Genomic DNA, 12,264 nt, shown 5'->3' with positions numbered 1-12,264 from the left:
ATATAGCATATATCCCACACAACCGATTGCTCAGATAAGAAACTTTTTGTAATTCCTGCCCAATTTTAACAGCCAGAAGCTTCAAATTTCACCAAGTGCTTAGGTATATGGCATGTATTGTTATCTGAACATATAATAGAGATCGGTCGTAGATGTGGTATGTATCCCATGCAACCGATTGTTCAGATAAAAAAGTTTTCGTAACTTCTGCCCCATTGTAACAGCTAGAACCTTCAAATTTCCCATATGTTTTCGTATATAGCAAATATTGCTGCCTGAAAATTTCGAAGATATCGGTCGTAGATACATATAGCATATGCCCCCTACAACCGATTGTTCAGATAAGAAACTTTTCGCAATTTCTACATCATTTTAACAGCTAAAAGCTTCAAACTTCACCAAATGCCTACGTATATAGCATATATTGTTGTCTGAAAAAATAATATAGATCGGTGGTATATATAGTATATACCCCTTATAAACTGTACATCCGAAGACAGTCTCGTCCTTACTTGTTTTAATTATAATAATAATTAATTTAATAATTACAGCATCGCTATTTATTTTGCCACAAAACAGCTAAATGGTGGTTAGGGCTCGATATCATATAAATACAGATATGCACGTATACCTACTTAGTACAAAGGTATTTAGTATCTTCTCAGAGTTTCGCATTTGATTGCAGTTTTACAAAACACTAAGTGCGCTATGTTGTTGTGTATTATGTTTATGTATGTACGAAGTATTGTTTCACTTACTTGAGTAGAGCGAAAACTCATCATCTTCAAGCCATTTCGTTTAAAATTGTTGTATTTTTTGTTGTTGTAGTTTTTTTTTAAATTTTATTTGTTACAGATAAGTAATACACATACATATACGTAAATTAATTAGTTTAGCATAAATATTGTACGTATAGTTTAATACTTAACGAATGCTATGAAAAATTTTAGTAGTGTTTATGCCTGTGGGACAATTTTTGTTCTATGGAGTGATCAGAGAAAAAAAAATATTTATTCAAAAAATTAAATAAAAGGTATGAACATTTATTTTTAATTTGATCACTTCATAGAGCAAGAATTTCCATCTGAATTGCTAATTCGTTAGACGGTTGTAAATTTTTTTAAGTATATTTTGTTCTTATAAAATTATCGAATTTCAGTTAAAAAAAAAAAAAAAAAATTATAAAAAATCGATGTACAACCGACTAACAAGTTAAACGAATTAATAAACTTAAGACAAAAAATTCTAAAAAAACTAAACTGATATGTAAGCAAATTATAACTTAAGATGATTTATTGCGCTTATATGAGTGAAAGAAAAAATATGTTGTATGATTGTAAAAATTTAAAAAACAAGGTCACGGTTGACACTAAAGATTTTTCGCTATCAAAAGCATTCTCAAAAACTTTGAAAAATTGCGTTAAGTCTACCATTTTCTAAAAAATGCGGCAAAACTCGATTTGAAACACCATTTAACCCAAAAGGGTTCTCATAAGGGGAGCGTATTTAGGCTAGTTGGATCTTATAAGACCAAAATAAAACACAGCTGAAAATCTAAGTTTACTCATGGGGACATTGAAGTATACCATTTCCAAAAGATAATCGAAAGGACCAGTTACTACATTGGCGACGAAAATATATGCAAGAAATGAGAATCTACTTCTTACCGTTTTAATATTGAGAATAGACTGCGGTATTCATTAGACGGTATCGGTTTAGTGAAGTTCAATGGTCTTAATGCAAATTTGATAAAAAAAGATTTCAAGTCTCTAGCTCACTTAAAATACGATTCCAAACCTCCAAATCTCGTAATAGTTTTCTAATTATCCGTGCGCCACCTAACGGAAGTTTTTTCTTAATTTCTTAAGACATATCTTAGCACTAAACTTACAAGTTTTACGAGTCATACTTTGCGAGAAGTTGCTCGAAAACCAATTGAAAAATTCCTCAAGTTTGTACTGAGATTTCCGGAAAAACATGAATCTGATCTAATATATAAGAAGTAGAAAATTAAAAATCTGATTTTAAAAAGTATTTTAAGGCCCGGTTTTTCAGTACAAGTTCAACTCAGCTTGTCAGTTAAAGCTACGTTTAAACTTATTCTGCAGTTTTTCAGTATACTTTAACTGAAGTTTAAGCTGAGCCTAAGCGGCCGATCTGACAGGATTAAACTCTAGTTAACCTATTAGTTATTTGCGATCGTTCGAAATGGCGTCGAGTATACCCAACAAGCATTTGGTCTTGAATACCATTAAAGCTCATGTTGATAACTAGACATACTTCTAGACATAAACAGTGGCTCAACTCGAGAATTATAGCGTACTCGGCAAAAGGGGGATTTTTTTATAAAGAAAAAAGTGCTATTACTTAAGTTGAAAAAATTTAATTCCCAACTTGTGGTTCTCTAACTGGACTCAAATGTAAGATTCCATAATACAGTGTTTTCACGAAAATAAAATAAAATATATATAATGTATTTTTGATTAATTACGCTTCATTACTGCTACCAATCAGGTGTTTATTTCTCACCATAAACAGCTGCCGGTTTTGGTGGTACCACCTTGGAGATTTTTTTTTTCAACTCCACCTCAACTCGATATTCAATGTAGGACATCAACTGGAGAAATTTGATGGGTATTCATTTGAGAACTGTACATTTCCCAAAATCTCTCAAAATTAGGATAATAATTGGAAAATATTAACCACGTTGGAGATCAACTCAAAAACGTTTAGTTTGACAAAATTGTTCAAAGATTGGATAGTGATTAGAGAATGAAGTTGGATATCAACTCGAGAACTATCTGGTTTAAGAATAATTAAATAATGATGTTGGATATCGCCTACGGAACTAGATATATATTACGCTGGAGTAATATGTTTACTATGATTGTTGGGTTAACAAAATCCACCTGTTGCCGTATTTGCAAATTATCTGAATAATAAAACACCAATGTTGCCGTATAAAAAAGCCTACCCCAAAGGCAGCCTTAAACTGTGTCTGAAAAACTGCTTAGTAGTTTAAGTGGAGTTTAAGTTTGACTAGAGTTTAAGCAACTACTGAAGAACCCACCCTAAGGCTTCCAAAAAAATTGTTTGTTGTACAATAGAATAGAATTTTTTCGAAATCTTACACAACATACTGTAACGAAAACTAACAACACTAAGGGATATTATCATCTCTAAGCCGATACTGAGCAGTGACTTGTATGCACACAACCAAATTAATCATTATGTCTACACATATGTCCATACAAGCAGCGGAGAGCAACGCACAAACACATGCATATATCTGAGATACTCCCAAATGTAGGCAATAATTTGTGCAAGTATCACTCACATATACACGCGCATATGAGAAGCTATACACGTGCATTTGTAGTTATAATTTTATAGCTGGTAACTAAGTAAATTCTGGAAACGCCTAGAAGTATGGAACGAGGAAATTGAAGAGTATAAAAGAGCGCAATCTAAGGAATCAGCTTGATTTAAGCGCCCTATCTGTCAAAAAGTAGTAGTATTGTGAAGTACTTGAATAAACGCCATTTTGCATTATTGAATAGTGGAGTTATTTATTCAACAGTTTAGTGATTCGAACGTTAGTAGAAGGTTGCAAATAAGAGGAGTTTCAGTAAATTCGTTACAATACTATATTCAGGATATCATAAAAAAATTAGAGATCATGTAAAAGAAAGAGTATAGAACGAATACATGAATATGACAATGATTAAATATAGATGTATGCAACTCAGGCGGGGGTATGAAAGTAGAAACTGGTAATTACTAAATAAACAGACATTGAGGTATTAATGCACTCATAAGTACTACATACAGATAATACGCAAAAAGAATTATGTAAAAGATACTTGAATGTACATATAAATAGCGTAGTGAATTAACACATATGTATGTATGTATTTATGTGTGAGTATATAGATTCATTTAAATTTGTTGGTTGTAATTTTGGCTGAATAAAAAAAGAAGCGTAGCTTACGAAATTGAAAAATAAAGTTAATTGTTTGCAAAAATTTCGAAAAACGCATTTACTTAAAAAAATTTAAGAGTTTTGTTGTAAATTTTTTTTACAATTAACACTAACACACGTACACACACATAAACACATATTAATGTAAGAACAATTAAACACGCATACAAATGCTTGGAGGAAGAGAGAGTGAAAAGGAAAATAGGAACTTAATTTCGAAATGATTAACTTATGTTTGCATGTTTGTATGATATTTAAATAAGATTTTGAGTGTGTCTGTTGGGTTTAAGGATAACGCACACATTTAAAGCGGGAAACATTGTGAAAAGTGGCGGACGTGACGTTCAAACCTATTTATGTTTAAGCAACATTGAAATATAGCTGCAATCTCTAATTTTAATTTTTTTTCATTAAATTTGCATTTTTCAATCTAAGAATAACAGAAAGAAACAAAATTTTACTTTCATTTAAAATTTGCTTTGTTTTTGTTCATATTCATAATTAAAATAACTATGAGGTGTACAACTTTTTTGCATAGTTGTATTCGTATTTGTGTTTGCATTAATATGCGCTTTAAAATGTGTATGTGTATGCACGTGTGTGTGTATGCGCCTAAGTTATATCAGAAGAGTTGTTTTTTTGCTAGTTCGAAATCGCCCGAAGTTGCAGAAATATTGTTCTTGTACACAAAACAATACCAAAACTTTCAAACTGTGCAACTACTCACAACTTCAGTCGACCAATCGAACACAACAAAAACTATAGAAATATTTCTGAATGTGTGTTTTTAGCTAGCTAACAAAAAAAAATGCAGCTTGAAATGGTAGAATATGTAAGAATAGTACAGATAAAAAATACAAAGGCTTAAGTAAAAAAAAAAAATTGATAAACGTTTTTAAATGCATATTGAATTTATTTTATACGTACTTGCACGCCCCACCATTTGGACGGCGCGAACGCCTTTCCTGAATGTGGCCACTGAACATTTCGATCATAGAAATCAAATTTTTGATTTGATTTGCATTGGTTTAAAAAGGAACGTGTGAAAAGGTGATGACAGAATAATGAAAGATTTTTGATGATTCATATTTGTAATGAAAGTCATTTTAAGGGAATTCAAAACAAAATCGAGTACACAAAGATATTTGAAAATATGAAAACGATAAAAAAAAATCATTACTAAAATGAGTAGAAAACAAAAAACAAAAGCTAAGCTATAAGTCACACAAAAACAAGAAATACATAAAAGTATATAACGGAAGGTAAAAGAAACAAATATGTATGACATATACTTTATTGAGTACCCTACTTAATAAACGTACGCGAGTAAATCGTAGTTTTTATGGTTCACATGCTCTTTACATCTTTAGCTTCGCTTTTTCAGTGCAAGTTTAGACTCTTGTCAGGGTTGACTAGGGTTTAACATTGCCACTTTTGACGTTAAAGATGAGCTGAGCAGCAAAATCTTATGTTATCGAACAAAGCTTAAACTATTGTAAACTTTGATTGGAGTTTAAACTCGCACTGAAAAACCGGGCCTTAATCAACCCATAAGTGGTTGCGAAATTTTATTATTCTTTGAACGAAATACTAACTGTACTTAAAACTAAGCCTTCCTTTCAAAAATTCATCCAAAAATTACAGATCGCTAGAGTTTTAAAATTTTGAGGCGTAAATATTTTGTAAATTGGGACATTTTTTACTCTTTTATTCACGCCAACGAAAAATAAAATATTTCAAGCACTTTTGAATGATAATGTTTGCGTGGAAATTGTATTGGAATGATTGGTTGTGCCACCTTCAGTGCTATTTTTAAACTAAACGAACGACACAACACCGAAATCGAATAAAATTAAGGATATAATTTTGTATTTCAAACGACAGCTCTTCGAACGCACCGTTTCTTAGCGATTTCGTCTCTATAAATTTCGTTCGGTTTTTACAATTCTTACACTATGGTCGAAATTTCTCAAATGGGCCACTCTAAAATCGATTGTCTCAGTTTTCATTGACTAATATGGTTTTTAATCGGTTTGGAGGTAAAGACGATCTCCCCCGTTTTTGCAACACAATTCTTTTTTCCTCAGTTATTAACAGTTAGAGTTTTTGATCATGTTATTATCATGTTATTTTAAAAAATTAATAACTCGTGAACGGTTTATCGAAACTTAACATTTTCTACATCAAAATTCTCGTCAATTAATATACTTTGCCACAAAAAAATTGATTTTTATAACAAATTATTATTTTGCTAAAAAAAATCCTGTTTGTTTTAAATAATTAAAAATTAATAAAACTTCTCCGCATGCGAGAAAATTTTAACACATTTCATTCAATTCTACAAACCCTTAAAAAATTTTTGGTGAAAAAAATCATTATTTTGCATTAGGTCAAAAGTTATACATCTTTTTGTGACCGCGCTTCTACCTCCAGTGCTAGACAAGCACAGTTTATCTCATTACTACATTAACAACACAATTGAGATATTCTGTCTCTATATTAATTTGTGTGTTATGTAGATTTGTTTTTGTAAAATTTCTTCTTCGTTGCGAATGAGAAGCTTTGTAAACTCGGGCTCAGTTTTACAGTGGTTAAGGCAACTGCAGTTTCACCGTGTGATTCGCGGTTCGAATCTCGGTGAAACCTGTGATAACATTGCGAAATTGCCTGATGATGATTACGTGGCGGTTTTCGAAATGGTACCATCGCAATATGCCAGTAAATGTGTCTTCCTTTCTTTTCAGTTTCTCTTAGAAAAACATAATAATTGAATATTCAATTATTATAAGCCGGTTAAGCTCATGAATTCTTAATAATAAGTATAAATTGAAAAAACCATTAAAACAAAAAAAAAGAACGATTAAAACCCGTATTAATGTATGAAAACTGAGACAATCGATTTTAAATAGGCCCACTTGAGAAATTTCGACCCATTATGCAAAAGCAACGGCCGAATAATATGTTGCCACCATGTAGCATAATGCTTCGTCTATGAGGCCCAAATTTTCCTATGTTTTACTGCATAGGGTGATGAATCTTTAAGAAAAATCAAAAATCGATGTGTGCCTTACGGGAGCTTACCTAATAATGCTTGGTGGTGCTATGGATGCGTTGCTGCAACCACCACCACTTCCATATTGAAAGAAGATTCTTCACTTTTGGTATCACTGAGCCATAAATTTGGTTTGGTCTCAGTACTGAGACTGGGCTTACACATTTTAAGTGTGGGTCGGAAATGAGCTTCTCAAATTAAGATGGCTGACCACATTACCAGGGATGGCTTCAAATAGGCATTCCTGGGTCCGAAAGCGTTTAAGCGTCAACGAATCCACAGTAAACAACTTAGTGAATGTTTCATTAGATACTTTGAAAATTATGTCTAGCTGTGACATCAATCACCAGAGGTCTAAACACAACTTGTGGAGCGGCTGCCATGCCCCGGATAAATGCGGTGTGAGCACAATACATGAAAACAAAATCTGTCCTACCTGCCTTGAGGAGGATGAAATGGTTGAGAATTTTCTTTCAGTCTATCCCCTCCGCTTTAGGATTAGAGAAGAACGCCACAACCTATTTGCCATTAAGAAACCTTTCATTGTTTATAAGTTAATCAGATTGAGTTGAACACGCAAAAAGTGCACCTATACATCCATTTGCCGATGATTGATACGCAGCCACTAAAACAACTAAGATAATGAAACAGACTCAGAACGTATCTCTATGTATTAGCAAAAAAAAAAAAAAAGGAAGATGTGGGAGCGCACTGAAGAGCTTGGTCTATCTGACGCCCGTTATTGAACTCATCGTCAAAGATATGGGACAAATAATTTAATCCTTTACAACACCAGGCCACGATGAAGAGTAAATTCCTTTAACTTGGATATTTACAGGGTTGGGCATATTGCCCTAAAATTAAAGTGTTTAACTATCATTTTGGATTTTTTAATAGTAATAAGATACTGTACTTAACACAATTTTAATGTTTGTTCCAGAGTTGGGGTAGTACATTAATGCACCAGCCTTCACTCACAGTTGAGTGGTAATGCTAAAAATATCAGCCTCACTCAGCTATAGTGGCGACGAAGCTGACAAATTTTTCACTTAAATATTTTCAGCTTCAGCTTAGTGCACATACATTTTTCTTCACTCATTTGAGTGGAGCATAGAAAACTTTCAATAATTTTATTTTTTTCTTAGTGAAAAAATATAAAATGACTGCAATCGTTTTTTTAGGTGTTGTAGAAAAAGGCAGCCTTAGCATTAAGTTGAAAAATGTAGGGCGCACTAAAAATTTTGCTAGTGCAAGTAGAATGCAATCAACATTAAGCACACTACCGGCACTAATATGGTTTGTTCGGTTATTACACAAAATTATTTTTGAGCAATTTTAGCTACTGAAGCAATTTCAGAGTGTTTTATTTATGATTTAAGGTTTTTTTCAGGATGAGTTCGGTATAGTTTTGGTACCATTTCGAGATTATTTTAAGGAGTTTGAGATTAGATCGGTTAATTTTAAGACGCTGTTGATATAGTTTCGGCATTATTTCAGAATAATTTTAGAGTACAATTTCCAGTTAACTCTGAGACTGTTGTGAGATTATTTTCTAATGGTTTTTGGGGCTACTTCAGCATTATTTTTTGTATATATATATATTTGATATTTATCATCAAGGATCACTGCTCCGATGGCGAGTATGAAGAAACATGCTATAAGATTTATGCAGACATTGGTTGATTTTAAAAGGGAGGCAGGTGATAATCGTAGAGCATTATGATGAAATCTTTACTAATCATTTCGTACATACATAGGTATGTTTTTGTTGTTGTCGATGTCGTTTTTGTACTAAAGTTTTAAAATTTTCTTAATATCGCGCTTGCAATTAATTTCTTTAGAAATATGTAGTTTTTCTTACTTTTTTGTGTAATTATTAAGTATATTCTCTGACTTAATACTAGAACAAAATTCAGCTAATGAATGGCAAAAATGTATGATAGTCTACTAAGCATAGAAGTTAAGTCGCACATACTACATTTAGAGTTGCCTACAGCCTGGGTGGTAAATAATCGATAAAATTGTTTGAGAAAACCATATTTATAAGCAAAATTTGATTTGTATTAAAAGATCACATCTCGGTAAAGAATTTTATTAATTACAGCTGCATGAAGCAGTCTACATAAAAAAATTGAAGCTGGTTTGATTTTGTTAGACAGTTACCGTTAGTTTTATTGCATGTAAGCATTTCTGGCTGATTAAAAATGTTGCTAAAATTTTTATTTTTTACAATGTAGGTGATATTTAATTTCGAAATTTTACATGGATTTGCGGGTAATTCATGGCTAATGCATTAATTACATAGCTTGGATTTGGCACTAATTGGCATTAATGCTTTTTAACTATTATTTTGTAAGTCTTTAAAGCATTTACTTCGAATTAATGATTTCAGTTATTTTATTTAATCAGTTATCAAATGCAGCATTAGAATAGCTTTTTAAATATTTGGACTAAAGCATTACTGATTGATTATTGTTATTGTTAGTTAGTAATAGGGTTATTTGTTTGGAGTTTGTTTGACTCATTGGCATACCCTCTAATTGGTTAAGGACTGATGCAATGCCTTCATTCACCATTCCAGTCTGCATCATAATCATGCCCACATCTGCAATATGTTTTACAATTTGTTTGTTGTTGTTTTGTTATATTTAACAATGATTGTATATAAATATATGTATGTAATTGTACGTATAAAAACTCGATAAATGACTTAGAAGTTTTGATTTGAATACCTCCGAAATTGTGTGGAAATGTATAAAATATGATAATATTTAGATATTTTAAGGATGCCAGTGAATTCTAAAATTTTTTTTATAGTTAATTCAACACAATTTCCGCATACCTGTGGAAAACTTCTGTTTATATTGGGGAACAATTTATAGTCGAATGATTTCAAACGCGTTCGAAACCCCATATCCAGGTAATAAAACCGAAGAACCATTTTACATTTGCAGGAAAAAAATGTTTGCCATTATCAGAGATTACGTATCGTTTCTAAAAAAGTACCCGCGTCCGAAATACTATCCGGCTCCGAAAACGTACTCAGATTCCAAAAACGGCCCAATCATATAAAACTACCCGGATCTACCCGACCAAGAAGTGCCAGGTTCTGAAAAGTACCCATTTGTTAGAAGGTATTCGCCTCCGAAAGAGTACCCCGTTATGGAAAAGTACCGATTCTAAATAAGTTCCCTGATCCAAAAAAATACGCGCTTCTAAAAAAGTACCTGGTATGAAATTACCGGTTATAAAATTCGTCAAAGTACTCAGATCCGAAAAAGGGCTTGGTTTTGAAAAGTAGCCGGTAACAAAAAAGTATACGTTACTCAAAAATTACCGGGTTCTAAAAAATTACCTCTATCCCGAAAAATTTCCATTTCTGAAACATTACCCGGTTACAAAAAGTGGCCGAATCCTACAAGGTACCCGGTTTCAAAGCGTTACCTGGTTCTGAAAAGTTACACGGGGTCACCAGGTATCCGCTTCTAAAAAGTATCCTGATCCGAAAAAGTTCCCGGCTCTGATAAATTTCCCCGATTCGCAAAATTCCACAGTTCTGAAAATCTTCCCTATGCTGAAAAACTAGCCGGCTCTAAAAAAGTACCCTGATCTGAAAAAGTATGCGCGTCCGTAAAATTACCTGGTTTTTAAAAAACGTGCCCGGTTCTTATATAACATATGGTATTATAACTCAAAAACTAAAACTTTTGAGTTAATCTTATCTTACTTATGTATAAGTTAATCGGGGATTGCCCGTATTGCTTTAAATGTATGAAAACATTTATTTGAAGTAATTTTTAATTTTATAATTTATTTAATAATTTGGGAAAAATTTAAACAACGTGACATCAGGACGGACAAGGCGACAGCTGTTTCGATTATACCTTGTAAATCTCTTCAAAGCCTTTTCTTCCGGGAGTGGGATTCGAACCCGCACTCCTACGATAGTTGACAAATAGACACAATTGGTTAATTCGTTGTAGTTCTATAAATAGAACAAAAACAGCAACAATACCAAGTTTCTTTGAAAACCGCCTTACCACCTAGCATAACTTTAGCACATAATTACATACGAAGTATGCAGTGTGTAAAAGATTAAATATGCAGAGAAGGCAATTGGGAAAAACTTTAAAACAACTAAGGCATCACGTGGCTGAATGCGTTTGTAACACTTTAAACCAAAGCCGGCCAAAAGTTGCACATTGTGCAATTTGAGTTCGTATTTTCACACCGACACTAACGATGTGTGATCACGATCGTTTGCTTTCGTTTGTCACTCACTAAAATCAACAGTGAATGCAAAAGGAAAAGTTCATGTTACTTTTTGGGCACATAATAAAAACAATATGCTGTTATGTTAAAGTGACTTTTAATATGTTTTAGTTAGTATTATTAAGTTCCTTTGACCATACATATTAATATTGACAATTTAGATATTAATTATTAATAATAATTAATTAATTATTAATAAATATTGACAATTTAATATTAATATATTTTTATACGTTCTACTTAGTTTTATTAATTTTCATAAATTTTTTTTTTATTGAATACCTTTATGTTTTGAAAATATATATTTCTATCTTTACATTTACTTTGTTTTATAGTTCCTTCTTAACGAAAAAGTGAATTTTTTTAAGTAAATTTTGCTTTGAATAAACACCATCCCTTCTTTTATAAAAAAGTTTTATCTGACTAGCTCGACCTCCGCGTTCTTAGTTATACGAATATAAGTAAATATAGTCAGGATTAGCTTGAAATCAAATAACCAAAGTCTTTTTTGATTTCAAACTTCACAGTCCACATTTTCTTTTAGCACACTGTGGGGAGTTGTCACTCAATTTTTACACATACTTATGCAATTGTTTTAGTATTTGTGTGGCCGGCTCTGCTTTAAACTATCGTAGGAGTGCGGGTTGAAATCCCATTCCCGGGAGAAAAGGCTTTGAAGAGATTTACAAGGTATAATCGAAACAGCTGTCGCCTTGTCCGTTCTGATGTCACGTTGTTTAAATTTTTCCCAAATTTTTAAATAACTTATCTTACTTATATTAAAAATACCAAAGTGTGTGAGTATGTTTACAAGAGCAATCTTAGTGAATTTCTTTAACTTATTTTTGGATCTTTACGGTGTTAAGGTTGTATATCGAGCCCGGATCACACAATTTTGGGCCCATGTCGGGCCTATTACCTAGTCTATTTTTGAATCATGCGAAGATTTTAAGCGAGA

At 32.3% G+C, this 12,264-nt stretch overlaps 1 protein-coding gene across 50 annotated transcripts in view; it reads right to left on the bottom strand.

The window, feature by feature from the left end:
* The window catches only part of slo (calcium-activated potassium channel slo), a 415,764-nt gene that overhangs the window by 109,748 nt on the left and 293,752 nt on the right, over positions 1–12,264 (bottom strand). For 28 of the 50 annotated variants that reach the window (XM_067761569.1, XM_067761567.1, XM_067761572.1 and 25 more), the window contains one exon: positions 9,568–9,639. The exons of 19 other annotated variants lie outside the window; for them this stretch is intronic. In XM_067761569.1, the coding sequence (XP_067617670.1) occupies positions 9,568–9,639 (72 nt within the window). Of the gene's footprint in view, positions 1–4,909; positions 4,961–9,567; positions 9,640–12,264 lie in introns of all 50 variants that reach the window. 3 more of the 50 variants (XM_067761579.1, XM_067761578.1, XM_067761580.1) reach the window with 1 other exon arrangement.

This window comes from Eurosta solidaginis, chromosome 1, assembly GCF_040869045.1.
Source record: "Eurosta solidaginis isolate ZX-2024a chromosome 1, ASM4086904v1, whole genome shotgun sequence".
NCBI lineage: Eukaryota > Metazoa > Arthropoda > Insecta > Diptera > Tephritidae > Eurosta > Eurosta solidaginis.
Note: the sequence above shows the minus strand (reverse complement) of the source record. Positions and strands in the feature narration are given on the sequence as shown.